Source organism: Eimeria maxima, genomic scaffold (genome assembly GCF_000499605.1).
Source record: "Eimeria maxima Weybridge genomic scaffold, Emw_scaff531, whole genome shotgun sequence".
Taxonomy (NCBI): Eukaryota; Apicomplexa; class Conoidasida; order Eucoccidiorida; family Eimeriidae; genus Eimeria; species Eimeria maxima.
The window spans coordinates 1-14,347 of record NW_013566578.1 but is presented as its reverse complement, the minus strand read 5'-3'; the positions used below and the strand labels follow the sequence as shown (position 1 = coordinate 14,347).

The 14,347-nt window shown below is 48.7% G+C and overlaps 3 protein-coding genes across 3 annotated transcripts; all 3 read left to right on the top strand.

The window, feature by feature from the left end:
• Positions 1-723: 723 nt before the first annotated feature.
• On the top strand, positions 724-4,215 carry EMWEY_00036640 (MYST-family histone acetyltransferase-A, putative; the record flags this gene model as incomplete). The annotated part of the gene is made up of 9 exons (XM_013482167.1): positions 724-1,056; positions 1,253-1,341; positions 1,521-1,850; positions 2,046-2,155; positions 2,415-2,586; positions 2,754-2,825; positions 2,925-3,029; positions 3,200-3,329; positions 3,985-4,215. 9 exons carry the CDS (start codon positions 724-726, stop codon positions 4,213-4,215), a joined length of 1,572 nt encoding a protein of 523 aa, XP_013337621.1.
• Positions 4,216-6,247: 2,032 nt separating this feature from the next.
• On the top strand, positions 6,248-8,409 carry EMWEY_00036630 (hypothetical protein; the record flags this gene model as incomplete). The annotated part of the gene is made up of 4 exons (XM_013482166.1): positions 6,248-6,401; positions 6,540-7,514; positions 7,734-7,957; positions 8,368-8,409. The coding sequence occupies 4 exons, from the start codon at positions 6,248-6,250 to the stop codon at positions 8,407-8,409; spliced, it is 1,395 nt and encodes a 464-aa protein (XP_013337620.1).
• Positions 8,410-10,710: 2,301 nt separating this feature from the next.
• EMWEY_00036620 (hypothetical protein, conserved) lies at positions 10,711-14,009 on the top strand (the record flags this gene model as incomplete). Its single annotated transcript, XM_013482165.1, has 3 exons — positions 10,711-13,350; positions 13,492-13,587; positions 13,847-14,009. Coding segments are annotated over 3 exons (2,899 nt in total), but the record flags the coding sequence as incomplete, so codon positions are not given.
• Between the last annotated feature and the right edge of the window lie 338 nt (positions 14,010-14,347).

Here is a 14,347-nt window from a genome sequence, read left to right as displayed (position 1 = left end):
CAGCTGTCCTGTTGCTGCTGCTGCTGTCGATGAGTCTACACCTGCTCATAAGAATTTCCTTCCTTCAGCAATAGAAATAGTTTTCTAACAAACTACCTTTCCTAAGTTTATAGTGAGACACTGCGACAAGGACAGCAGCTGCAGCAGCAGCAGCAACAGCAGCATGCCTCGAGATATGGGGCCGTAGGAGGTGTGGCGGCGCAGCAGCAGAGCAGCGCAGCAGCAGCAGCACAAGAAAAACGCGGCGGCAGCAGCAGACTTTTACATTATTTACTTGATTAATCGAACAAATCCCGTCTGACGGCAGCAGTAGCTGCTGCTGTTGCTGCTGCCAACCCCCAGGCAGCAGCAGCATCAGCAGCAGCAGCAGCGGTCTCAGCAACACAGCGGCCTCATTCTGCTACACCCTGAGGTTTTGCCAATATATTGCGAAAAGTATTGTTTGAAGGCTCCGGGTGTGAAGCCGCAAGAGCAGCAGCTACAGCAGAAGCAGCAGCAGTAGCTGCAGCGGATGCAGCAACAGGAATACCGGTAGCAGCGCACGAACCGCTGCAGTAGCCACCCCCTGGAGACGTTGCCCGCACTTACAGGACGCGAAGCAGCAGCAGCAGCAGCAGCAGCTGAAGAAGCAGCGAGAAAAGCAGAGGGGTGCGGCAGCAGCAGCCGCAACCGCAGCAAGAGCAGCAGCGGCAGCCGCACCGGCCCTAGATAGCGTGCAGCACAATGAAGCGCACTGCAACGAACAGCAGCAGCAGCAGCCTTGGCAGCTGCAGTGATACCTCTGGCCCCCCTCAGAAACTTCAGTGCCTCGGCAGCAGCGGCAGCAGCTGCAGCAACAGCTCTAGCGTAAGCCGGCAGATTTCCGTTGTAGATGGGTCCTGTCCCATTGCTGCTGGTGGGCCTTCGCAGGCTACAGGAAGCACAGCAGCATCAGCCACAGGAGCAGCAGGTGTTGCTCGCAGCAACAGCAGCAGCAGCAATAAGGTTAAAAGCGTTGGGCCCAAAGGAGGGAAGCAGCTAAACCCTGCGCGTTTTACAGATACTTACGCCCTCCAGGTAAACCCTAAGCCCCAGACCCTAAACCCTTGCTGCAGCACCACTTCGCACTGACCGCAACTTGATGAATGTCTGACTTGGGGCAGAAAGTTCTAGGTTTAGGGTTTAAGGCTGATTAGGGTTTAAGGTTGATTAGGGTTTAGGGTTTAGGGTTTGTTAGGGTTTAGGTTTTAGGGTTTAGGGTTTGTGAGTTCAGTTTCCCAACGCTCTATCAGCAAAGGCGATTGTGTGGGCAAAAGATCCAGTCACACAATTCTGGAGGCCCTGCAAAATTATACATGCCAGGTGCGTCTGCTGCTCCTGCTGCTGCTGCAGCTATTGTTGTTGCTGCCGCTGTTGCTGCAGGTCACGTTGTTGTTTCTAGTGCCACCCTGTTGCTGTTGATGCTGTCGGTTTGACGGCTCCTTGGGGGCTGCGGCAGCAGCTGCTGTTGTTCGTTTGCTGTTGTGCTTTTTTTGCTGCAGGCCGAATGCGGAGCGCCGTGCAGCAGCAGCAGCGGCGGCAACAGCAACCGCACCTGCCTCAATAGGAGGAGCCGCAAGAAAAAAAGGCCCGTTTCCCTTGCGGGGTGCTGCAGCTGCGGCAGCAGCGGCTGCTGCTGCTGCCGCTGCACCCTCGCAGCAGCAGCAGCAGCAACCCCTGGGTGACAGCAGCATTGCAGCAGATTCAGCAGCAGGTGTTGCTGGCAGCAGCGGCAGCAACTGGTTTGAAGGAAGCGCTTTCGCGGAAGCAGCAACAACCCTTAAACCTAGTGACTATGACTACTATGTTCATTTTCTGGGCCTCGATAGACGGTAAACCCTAAACCCTAATTTGACCGTAAACCCTAATTAAACCCTAAGCCCTAAACTAAGTTTTTCTTATAGTTGTCGATGGTTTTTCTCTAGCGTTTGATTTACAAACCCTTTGTTTTCTCGTGTATTCGGCTGCAACCGAGGATACCTAGGGTTTAGGGTTTAGGGTTTGTGGGTTTATGGTTTGTTGTGAAGGTTGGATTGCTGGCGTTGTTGGGGAGATTTGAGGGAAACTCGCGAAGAATTGCCGGCGGATTCTCCAGTGGCAGAAGAAGAAGAAAGCGAGGCGGATGATGAACATGCAGGTAAGGGGGAAGAGAAAAAGAGAGGAAAATAAAGGGACATAAAGGGGTTTAGAGGGTTAAGTTGAGTAAAAATTATATTTAGTTTGCAGAATAATCTATAAAAGTAAACAATTCAGCTCCTACTGCGCTGCCTATGCATATATACCTGTATCCTCTTGTATCCAAATAAATACATATAATAAATATGAATACAAAAACATAACAATGATTATAAACCTATATATAAATATGTATTTATTTTTTGTATTTTTTTTTACAGGCTTAGATGAGGATTATTTACGTGAACATGAGGAAGCAACACGTTTAAAGACTGTAGAGAGAATTTCCATTGGTCCTCATCTAGTTGATTGTTGGTATTTCTCTCCTTATCCTGCAGAAGTACAAGATGTACCTGTTCTATTCATATGCGAATTCTGCCTATCCTTCTTTGTGTAAGCATAGAAGCAGATCCTGCTGCGGCTGCTGTGGTGCTGCTGTTGGAGTTCCTAGAGTCATGCCTATTCTGCTGCTGTCGCTGTTGCTGCTGCTAGTGTTGATGGTTGTGATAGTGTGCCGTGGAAATCGGGAACTTATGTTGCTACTGTTGCTGCTGCTGCAGGCACGAGAGCGAGCTGCAGCGGCATGCGCTGTTCTGCGAATGCCGTCATCCACCGGGAAATGAAATATATCGGTGAGTTTTGCCTGCAACAACTGCAGCGGAAATGATGGAAAATAGATTAGGGTTTAGGGTTTATGGTTTAGGGTTTAGGGCTTGTGGGTGGATTTACAGGGATGACAGGGTTTCAATGTTTGAAGTTGACGGGACTTACTTTAGGGTTTACTGCGAGAATTTGTGTTTCCTCTCCAAGTTGTTTCTTGATCACAAGACCTTGAGGTTTGTCTACCGAGGGTTTAGGGTTTAGAGGACACTTCTGTGTTTGTTGTCTCATTGGGTTTGGATTTGAGAAGACGCTTACTTGTATCTTTTTAGTGTTGATTCAGTGGGCTTAGGGTTTATTAGGGTATGTTAGGGTTTAGGGTTTAGGGTTTGTGGTTTGTGTTTAGACACCCTGTGAATTTATTTGTATTTTATGTTATGACGGAGTACGACAGTAAAGGGCATCATATAACGGGGTACTTCTCTAAAGAAAAACACTCAAAGAATAATCTTTCTTGTCTCCTCACTCTTCCTCAGGTATGCTGCTGCTGCTGCTGTTGCTGCTGCTGTTGCTTTTGCTGCTGATGGTGGCATTACTGTTGCTCGTGCTGCTGTTGTTTTGGCAGCTTTTGCTGCTGCTTCTTACAGGTCATCCTACCTTTCCTGCTGCAGCTGCTGCATGCGTATGTAGGCATGTATGTATGCTGCTGCTGCTGTTGCTGCTGTTGCTGCAGCATCAACGCAAGGGTTACGGCAAGTTTTTGATAAGTTTCAGTTATTGTTTATCTAAAAGGGAGAGAAGATCGGGAGGACCAGAGAGGCCTTTGTCTGATTTAGGGAAAGCAACTTATTTCTCTTATTGGACGGAACAATTATTACAATTATTACAACCACCAAGGAATAGAGTCTCCTTACAGGTCTGCTGCTGTTGCTGCTACTCGGGCTGCTGCTGTTACTGTTGCTGATGATGATGCTGTTGCTGCTGCAGTGGGTGTTTGTGTTCTTTTACTTCCTCGTGCCGCACCTCAGGCGGTGCTGCTGCTGTTGTTGCTGCCGTTTGCTGCCCGCTCCTCCGAGGGGATTCACTTGCCGATTGTAGCATCATGCCACAACAGCAGCAGCAACTGCAGCTGCTGCAGCAGCAACAGCAGCAACAGCGTATATGTCTGTGCTGTTGTAATGTATGTTATAGGAATTATCAGAGGCAACATCAATAGAGTTTCAAGATGTGGTGGTTTGTTTAGAGAAGCAAGGAGTGCTGCAGGTAAAGGGAGATTGCTGTTTCTTGCTGCTGCCACCAGAGAAGATGCAAGCGCTGCAGAAAAGTGTGGGGCGGCCATCAAGGCCCGTGCTGCAGCACGCGCTGCATTGGGTACCTTATGATTACTATACTGCTCCCTTAGAACCACTGCCGCAGCAGTAATAAGACTTAACCCAAAGGTTTTTGCCTCTGCTGCAACACATGCAGCAGCAGCGTGAGCAGCAGCAGCAGCATAAGCACCAACAGCACTAACAGGACGTGTAGCAGCAGAGCAACAGCACATGCGCATCCACCAGCAGCAGCATAGACGGCAATGATGGGTGCTGCTGCAGCAGGCTAGAGTGGTGGTAGTGGCCTCCGCCGGCTGTTTTGCAGCAGATGCCATTGCTGTTGCTGCTGCTGCTGCAGTATGTCTTGGGTTTGATTTCCGCATGTAATTTGCGCAACATCCGCGCAGCGGATTTTGTTTTTGTCTTTTTTTATTCTTTTTCGATTTAAATTTTATTTATTAAATTGAATTTAATAAATAAATGCAACTAAAAAGATAAACGGGATTAGGAGATAAGATAGCGTCTCTCGTCAAGACAGTTTACGTCAGCATCACCGGCTTCAGCAGCTGCAGCAGCTGCTGCAGGAGCAGCAGGAGAAAGAATGTCCACAAAGAGTCGCACATAGAGCAGCCAGATAAACAACAAAGAAAAGAAGGGACCTTAGGTGTATGTAAAGGTAGTAAATATACTTGTTTTGCCTACCTTTTTGCTTGTAAGAGCAACTAAAACAAATTAAAGGGTTTCTTAGGGGAGAGAAGTAAATAAATCGTTTTATTAAGATGAATGCAAGACAAAACGATAAAAATTTAATTTACGTCGATTGTATTCCTTCTTGCTGCTGTAGTCTACTGCAGTCTGCTGCAGCAGCAAGAGTATCGATACTTAAAATAACGATAAACACACGGCACGGTGTATGTCTTAGCCAAGCCGCAGAAAAATTAGGTACATTTTATGAAATACAGAACAACTATATTCAATTAAATGAAAATAATAAAGAAAATAAGGAAGAATCGAGTATTATTCTTCTCCGATGCTCGTGTGTGGCTTGCTCGCATCGTTACACCAGCACCAGCAACAGTTGGCTGCTCTTGTCTGTGGAGCAGCAGCAGCAAGGGGCTTTTTCTTCCCTCTTTTGTTAAAAAGTAGTAATAAATGGTAAATAAATGAATTATTATTATATTAAGTATTATTTCAACTTTTATATTCCATAAAAATTAACTTTTAAGGACTTTTTCTTCCCTTAGATTAGTTACAGTGCAGCAGCAGCATGCTGCTGGTGCTGCGGTGGGGTGAGACGCGATGCAGCGATGCTGCGGCGGTCTGTGCAACTTTCTTTTATCTTTTGTCCGTTCTTAATATAATTATCTATAATTTTTGTTCATTAGAATCAAAATAATTATACAAATATATATTTATATCCATAGAAAAGTGATTTTTATGGCGGTACATCCATAGATGCTGGCGCAACCACCGGGCACTCTGCAACACAGCAAGGAATCTTGTGCCCATTCTTCTTCTTCACCTTATCTCATCTTCTTCTATCTACTTTGTTGCATGCGCAGTTTTTGTTTTTACTTTCATCTCTTTTTTATTCTCCTTCCTTTTTATAGGGGAATAATTGCTTCCCCAATGATTGCTGCTAGCAACTACCCAATACAGTAGGACGACAAAACTTGTCGTTGTCCAATCAATTGGCTTGTTTTATGGCTTCACCTATTATATTGTAAATTAATTCTAATATTATGCTGTAAAGGAAGGCTGCTATTATTATGATTGCAGCAGGTGTTGCAGTAGTAATAGCAGCAGCAGCAACAGCAGGCGACCGACAGTATAGGAACTTCTGCGCGCTAGCAGATGCTGAGCTATTAAAATCTCAAGTTTTATAAGCGTGATTATTTTACTTGTCATTCGTTTTTATGATCCATCACTGAGGTGTACATACACCCTACGATTTATATGAGGCAGTGTGCAGCATCGATTGTGTATGCATTGTCTGACTCTTGTTCATCATAAACATTATTATATCTTTTTAATTCGTTCTTTTTAAAGATATCGTAATATAGATAATTATTTTCTTTTACTTATTAATTATTATTACTTTTTCCCCCATTTCCCCCTACATTCTTTTTTTTCTTTTTATTTGAATGTTGGGGTCAACGGTGCCTCTCGAAACTTTCCCGCCTCCCTTTCCTCTTCCTTCTTCTCTTCCTTCTCCCCTTCCTTCTCCTTTCCCTCCTTTGTCACCAAGAAAACCTTCTGCGCCCCCTCATCTTCATTTAAGTGAACATAATAATAATAGTAAGGGAATATCTACAAGAAGAGATAACCGTAGACTACAACATAGTAGGTGTGTAACATTTTTACTATGTGTTTTATTAACCGCAATAATTATTCAATTTAATCGTCATGGATTTGTTCGTTCTTCCTCTATAAGAGAAATACTTCGGCTGTCTGTATGTACACCCAAAGAGGAAACAATAAGTGCAGCAGAAGCAGAAGCTGCAGAAGCAGCAGCAGAAGCAGAAGCTGCAGAAGCAGCAGCAGTAGAAGCAGAGTTGCCGCCTCCACCAGCAAAAGAAGGAAACAGCGATAAAAGCCCTCCTCCTCCTTCTGCTGATGCTCCAGATGCTGCTGCAGTTGCAGCAGCACCTGGAGCAGCATCTGCAGCAGCAGATGAAGACGAAAAGAAGAAAACCGGCATTATAAAGGGGACTAAAGGGACACATATTCCTTATACAGACAAAGGACTGTTTTATTTTTCTTCCCCTGAAGGACCTAAAGAACCTGATTCTCCTTTACAGAAAAAACGAAAGGAATTCACGGGACTACCTGATGTGGATGAGGCAGAAGCAGCGATGCCTACAGCAGCACTAAGAGGGAAAGCATTTCTTGCTAATTGTGTTGCTGTAAGAAAACAAGAAGAGGAGGAGGAAGAAGAAGGAGACCGATCTGATGAGGAAGAAACAGTAGCAACAGCAACAGCAGAAGCAGATCCTGTGCTAGTTGCAGTATCGAAGTCTTTCTCTGATGGGAAGAAGGAAGATATTATTGGCTCTGTTGTTACTATCGAAGAGACAACTCCTTTAGATGCTTCTTTACCGGTGGGAGCCTCCTCTCGTTCTTTAAGGGTTACTCGTGTATTAGGGAGGGGAGTAAGTAGTATAGTAATAGAAGGAATAGATATAAAAACAGAGGAGGTTTTTGCTATAAGGGTACAAGTATTAGAGAGACTTCAGCTGTCGGAGAAACAAACATGCAATCTGCTGCAGCAGGCAGCAGCAGCAGAAGAAAGCTGCTTAGTACGTGCAGCAGCAGATGTAGGTGCTGCTTGTGCAGCGGCAAAGAGAGGGATAATGGTACCTCTATACACTGCAAAGATGGGGAAGGGAAGTCCTTCTGCATTCGTATGGGGTAATATGTTTATTAATACTAAGGTACAGCTACTGAAGAGATTAAGGGGGAGTGTTAGCGATATAGTACAAAGAAACTGGCGGCTTCCCCCTGAATCTAAGTTGTACATAGCAAGACGCCTGCTGTTGCTTGTGCTGCACCTACAAGCAGCAGGTATCGCACACAATGATATACATTTAGGTAATTGTTTTATGCTTCCTGATGGCTCCTTTTTATTAGGGGACTTTGGATCTAGTGCTCCCTTAGGCGAAGCCCTTGGGGAGCTTACAAGGGTAACCATGGATTATGCAGAGCCGCAGCTGCTGCTAGATCTAAGTCGCTTTCTTAATGCGAAGGATTCTTCTGATGTTGTATTTGCTAACATAAAAAGCGATCTTTGGTCCTTAGGTGTTGTGCTGTATGAATTGTTTACCGATGGGAAGCTGCCGTATGCCCTTGCAGGCGTACGCAATGACTTCGGCGCGTTGCAGTCATTCGCACAACAACTTCTTAAGAATGATTCTGCTGTCGAAGAAGCAAAAATAAATAATTTAAGAGAACTACATAGAGCAGAAGTACCAGAGAGATGGCGCCAATTAATCTGCTTGCTACTTGATCCGCAACGCCATCATCGCGTCTCATGGGACGATATCACAGCAAGGTTTACCGATCTGTTTTTTGGGTGATATCGGCTTAGAACTGCTTCCTTGTATACTTTATATTCATTGAATTCAATTTAAATATATGTAGATATATAAACATATATATAAATACATATATATGAATTGTGTAAATATATATAATACGTAGCGGCAGAACGGGAGAAAAATGCATGCGTGTGTCATTGCTTTATATCTATATATGGATTATGCAGTTCCCGTTCAAGTTCTTTGTCAGTCGCGCTCCCTTCATTTAAGCTGCATGCATGCAGCTTCTCTTCTATTTATCAATCTCTCTTTTGAATCGGATTCTCGTGTTTCACTTGAACAGATCAATAAGAGGGAATAATTTGTGTAAATGAGTTTGCAGTTGCATACATCAACTCCCTTCACAGAGAAAAAACGGCGCTAAAAAGACGCCAAAGTGATGCAGTACCTCATTTGTGCATGTGCTGCATTCACTGGTTGCGTCTTGAGGTGTTGATGTGTGTCCACGCCTCCGCTTGTTAAAGCCGAGCCACCAGTTTTTATACATGGTGCGTTCTTGTCATTGTAGGCCGTTCGCTGCCTCTCTTATAGAGAGAGCGGAGCTCATCGTGGCATGGGCTTGCAGCATTTTTATGCCTTTATTTTTATTAAACGAGAGAAACCTGTTGCAAAGCAAGAGGCTCGATGTTAGCCGGGAATATCCAGCGGTCGATTGTAGGCGTTGCCCATAAACAAAGACCCCTGGTAGTAATCGCTTTGCAAGAAAATCAGGCAGTGTACAAATATGTATTTCTGTCTCTGCGGCCGCTTGCAGATAGCCGATTTTGTTTGTTTATCACGGGAGCACGAGCAGCCCATAATTGAGGAGAAACAGGCGCACAAGAAGGATACGGCTAGGTGATAGGCAGCGCCAATCAGGATACGATAGCTACCTGTCATTGACACAAGCTACCTACCTAAACACAGCTAGCAGTTAGGGAGAGGGGAAGTCGTCCCTATCAAACACGCCGTGTTCTATGTTAATATGTTACTTGTTAGTGCACGAGGAATACGAGAGCATCGTCAATTCTTATTGTAACTTCCTTTCACATTAGTGCACCTGCAGGCTTTCCGCCGTCAGGGCAACGCCTGTGTTTGAAGACACAACAACTCACGGAGGGCAGTACTGAATCAAATGGTATAAATTCATGATTTGAAGGTTGCATGCAAAGGTGACGGCCGCCATTAAATGGATTCTCTGCCAACCCTTGAAAACAACCGAAATAATAATACTTTGTTAGCCTTAACAGGCCATAACAGGGCACTCAACAATATATGGGGAACACGCACATTAAAGCACGGGATCCACTTGCCCTTACAACAGGGAGGATGACAGTAATCTATATACGGGCAAGTAGATCCTGTGCTGCAATGTGCATGTTCATTTTACTTATCGATTTTCGTTTGCCTGCTGCTGAACGTCTTTCCCGGGCACGACGGCCGAACACAATCCGACAGCCACTTAACTGAGTAAAGAAATATTTTATTATTTAATTGATATTTGTTGAGCACGGAAGCATTCTGTAGTGCCTTATTTACGTGTACTTCGATATTTTTACATTGAAGTCTGGCAGCAGTTCACCATTGCACCTTTGTGTTGGTGGGAGTGGTAGTTGCGAGTAAGCAACCTCTGCCCCCCCTCAAACACTTTACTTCAATATATTCAGCATTTCAACTTCTTACAATACCGGCGCAATCAGATAAATTGAATCATGCAAATGTACGTGGAGCAGTGCAACCCGGAACTGCACTGCATCCTTTCCGTATCGTGCTTCCAACTTCTTATCCCATGACGCATCTACACTCTTCTACTCGTTTTCTTGCAAAGTAGAGAGTTAGCTGTCGATGAACTACTGAATCAGAATGCCCGGTATGCCTGCATGCGGCATGCCGCTAAACCAGAGGAAAAAACCGCCTTCAGTGCGGCACCACAAGCTGTTACGCTCACAAAAGCAGTTGAAAATAAGTACTAGAAGGAGAAGAATTCAATTTTCACACCCCCCTCTGTCATCTATGGCAGCTCTGTGAATGCAGGGGATCTTCGCACTAATTGCAAGGGGCCCGTGCCCGTGCTGAGCGTTGCGTCGAAGGTGGCAGTGGTGCAGTGGCAAGAGGAGCATTAGAAAGGCCCCTTTCAAGTACAGAAGGAAAAATATGGGCTTCTACTTGTGCAATTCATGCACGAATACAAATTCCGGTGTATACGTTCACTCGTTGGCAGCCGCACGCACACAACAAGTGGTCTCGGCGGCCGCGCCGCGCAGCAGCAGGGCTCCCGAGCGGGAAGGAGCTTGTGTTGTTTCGTGGCCATCCGGCCGTTCTCTTTTGTTTTTGTTCCTTTTTTTCGGCCGAAGTCGGCCGATTATTATTTCCTTCGAGTGTCTCGTTGCCATGCGCGCCTCAGCAGCAGCACCAGGCGGGTAGGTTTGCTCTGTTCGTCTGTGCAGGCCGCTCCACAGTGGTTGTTTGTTTGCTCTCTGCTTCTCTTTCTTCAACTTTCTTGCCTTCTGTGTTGGCGCATTTCGACCGAAATGCAGCCTTACAGGGCCTCTTCTGGCTTCGCGGGGGGCCCCGTTTGTGAAGTGGCGGCTTGGAAGGGCCCCAACAACAGAGGAACTTTCAAAAGCTTCGGAGAAGTGAAGCATCCTTCAGCAGCATCGGGGCCTCCTTTCCCTCCACCTGCTCGGGTGTGTGCAGAGTCAGCCCCCACATCTCACTGGAGCCCCACTCCTTGCCGTGGGCCGCCTCCTGCCCCTCCAGGGCCTCCAGGGCCCCCTCGTCGGGGCCCCCCTTCAGGTTGGGGTCCCCCCCCAGACTGCCGCAATGGGAGGCCAGGGCCTCCTCCGGCTTTTATGCAGCCGGACTTCCACCCAGAGGCCCCCGGAAGTAGGGGGGATGGCATAGGGCCTGGGGTGCCCGTGTACCAGAGCGCCCCTCCTTGCCCTCCCCAGCGATCTTGGGGAGCAGCACATGACCATTCAGCAGGAAGGAGTAACCACTTCATGTCGGGAGCCCGTGGAGGGGGACCCCCTAAGGACAGAGGGCCCCCGTCGGACCGCCGACCGGGTCCACCGTCTCATCTCGGGGCAAGTGGAGACAGCCCCTGGATGACCATGAAGGACAACCCACACTCTGGAGATGCGGCGTCATCTTCAGCATCAAAGGAAGATATGCCTTGGGGCTCCCCTCTGGCATATGACAGCGCTCATCATCAAAGGGGAACGGGAAGCGCTGCCGGGGGAAGCCACGGGGCCCCCGGGACAGGTGGGGGCCCCCGATCTTCTTTTGGGTTTCCCCCTCCCTCATCGCAAAATGCAGAGCCTCATTTTGGCCGTCTTGTGCATGACGGGGGGCCCAGGGAGGCAGCCGCAGGCACTTCGTTGGGCCCTCGGGCTCGGTATATGCGTCCCGGGTGCTTCGTGCAGGAGGGCGACGACAGCAGCAGCAACAACAATAACAACTGCAACAGCGGCAACAATAGCGCATCCTTGGGCCCTCCGCCCCCACCACCAAGCGGAGGCCTAGGGAGGGGTGAAGAATTCGGAGGATCCAACAGTCTGCCCTTAGGGCCACCTGACAACGGGGCCCCCAGGGGTCCTCTTGGGGGGCCCCCCAACATGGGAAGGCCGCTGTGGGGTGGCAGGGGATCAGCAGAAGCAGCAGCAGCAGAAGCAGCAGCAGCAGCAGTCAGCCGATGCATCGCCACTGGCTCAATTCCGCAGCAGCTACTTTCTTTTCACCCCTCGTCTCCCTCCCCGAGTACGGAACCTGGAGGCCGCAGCGGTGCATTGGGGCCAAATCGGGAAGGGGGCGTCCCTCCTGTGTTAAAGGGCGGCCCTTGTGGGTCTCCTCAGGATTTTTCAGGACCACTAGGGAACATCAGAGGCCCAGCGCTGCCCGGAGGGGCCCCCAGGGCCCCTCCCGGCACATTCCCCCCCGCAGCAGACCTCGGTGGGGAGATGAGTGCAGCAGAGTTGGGATCGTCAGATAGCCGGCAAACTCCGGTGCCTTCAAGGGATATTAGGGGCCCAGGTCCTTCGGGGCCCCCAGCTGGACCCATGGGGCCCCCCGCGGGAGTAGGACCTCTCGATGGACGTTCCTTTATGGAGCCGGTCTTTGATTCCACCAGACAGATTGATGGCCAGCTGTTCAACGCATCAAACATGCACCAACAACAACAGCAACAGCCGCCGCAGCAGCAGCCGCAGCAGCAGCCGCAGCAGCAGCCGCAACAGCAGCAGCCGCAACAGCAGCAGCAAAAGCAGTGTGGCTTGCCGCAGCGGCAACAATTCCCAACGGCCGCGGCAGGTGGGGAGGGCCCCACGAACTCAATTCTCACGAACGAAGCAGCAATGCAGTTGTTGCTTTTGTTTGCGCCACAACAGCTGCAGCAGCAGCAGCAGCAGAACCTGCCCACAGCTGGCAGTATCATGAATGCAGCTAGTCCGCAGCAACAGCAGCAACAGCAGCAGCAACAGCAGCAGCAACAGCAGCAGCAACAGCAGCAGCAACAGCAGCAGCAACAGCGTGCGGTGTCAGAGGCGCTGCTGCAAGGACTTGCAATGGGCGCGCAGCTACTACTGCAGCAGCAGCAGGTACCTGCCGCTGCTGCTCAAAATCCTCTGGCATCTCTGGGGGGCCCACAACAGCAGCTGGCTCTGCTGGAGTCACTGCGCTCTGCAGCAACAGCAGCAGCAGCAGCTGTCCGCAGCAATCCGGAAGCTGTCAGTGTGCCGCAGACAGCTGAGACTGCGCTGCTGCAACTGCAGCAGCAGCTGCAGCAGCAGCAAAACCCTGCGGCACTGCAAGCCCTTGTGTCGCTACAGCAGGTTATCCAAGCTGTGGCACCTGGAACACTGCAGCAGCAGCAGCAGCGACCGGGTCAGCAGAAGCCAGCGCTTCAACAGCAGCAGCAGCAAGTGTCGCAAGCCGCTTCATTGTTGCAGCTGCAGCTGCCACAAGGAACAACTAGCGTGCAGCAGCAGTTACTAGGAGTGCTGTCTGGACAGCAGCTGCAGCAGCAGCATCCTAGTGCTCCTGTAACCGGCGGTGCCCTCGTGGGTTATGAAGGGGGTTTGCCGCATGAGTCTCAGCAGCGGCAACAGCAGCAGCAACAGCAGACTGAGCTGCAGCCGCAGCAGTCGCAAAGCCACGGACGAATTAAGAATTCAGTAAGGGTCATTTTCCACTCAGTGTTCAGTTGCGTTGGCAGCGAAATCTTCAGCAACAGTGTAGCATATGCACCGGCATTAGCAGCTGCAGCATTAGAAGCTACAACATATTTTTGTTTTTGTTTGTGTTTTCTGCTGCAGCTGTTGCTAGAGTTGTCACGTGTGCCTGAGAGGCTGTTGGACCCACAGGAGAACGACGCGGCTCACACATGGTGCTATTTAGACGCCTTTAACAAGGTAAGGCAACTTGATTTGCATGCATGCAACGGGCGTGCATGCATGCCAAAGGCATGCATGCATGCAAGAGAGTGTTGGTGGCAGCAGACTGTAAAAGAGAACCGAAAGAAGCCGATAATTTAGATATCTTGTGGGTGCGCTTTATCCTGCGTGCATGCATGTATTCATGCATGCATTTACTTTGCATGCATGCAAGCACGTACGCATGCACGGCGCATCGCTGCTTTGCCTCATTGTGTATATTCCTTTGCGCTTGCAGTGTCAAGGCCCGTTTTCAACGCTTACGATGCTGCAATGGCTGGAGTTGGGGTATTTCGACTCTACGAGGCCTCTTCGTCGAGATGACGAGAAAGGTTTTACTCCTTTGCTTGACGGATCGCGAATAAAAAGAGCAGCTAAAGATATTGTCCTCTCAGCGCGCAGTCAGAAACATGTACTTAAACCCTAAAGCTGGCCCAGTTCTAGGGCTGCTAAACCCTCTCTGGGAGCCTCTTATTCAAGTGTTTCGTGCTGTGTTTGTATTGAGTCACCGATTGCAGTCTTTATAATGTTTAGCCCCAACATCTCATCGGTTCTGTCTTCTTCTTGTGTGCGGCTGGTTGCCTTGGGGGCGTATCTCTTTCCTGTGTGCACGGGCTCGCGTAGATGAGCGGTTGGGCTGCTGTTTGTACTTTCTTGCATTGAGTTGGGGCACTTTTCACTTTTACTGTGTGCACGCAGTGGACACATATATATAGACATATATATATATATATATATT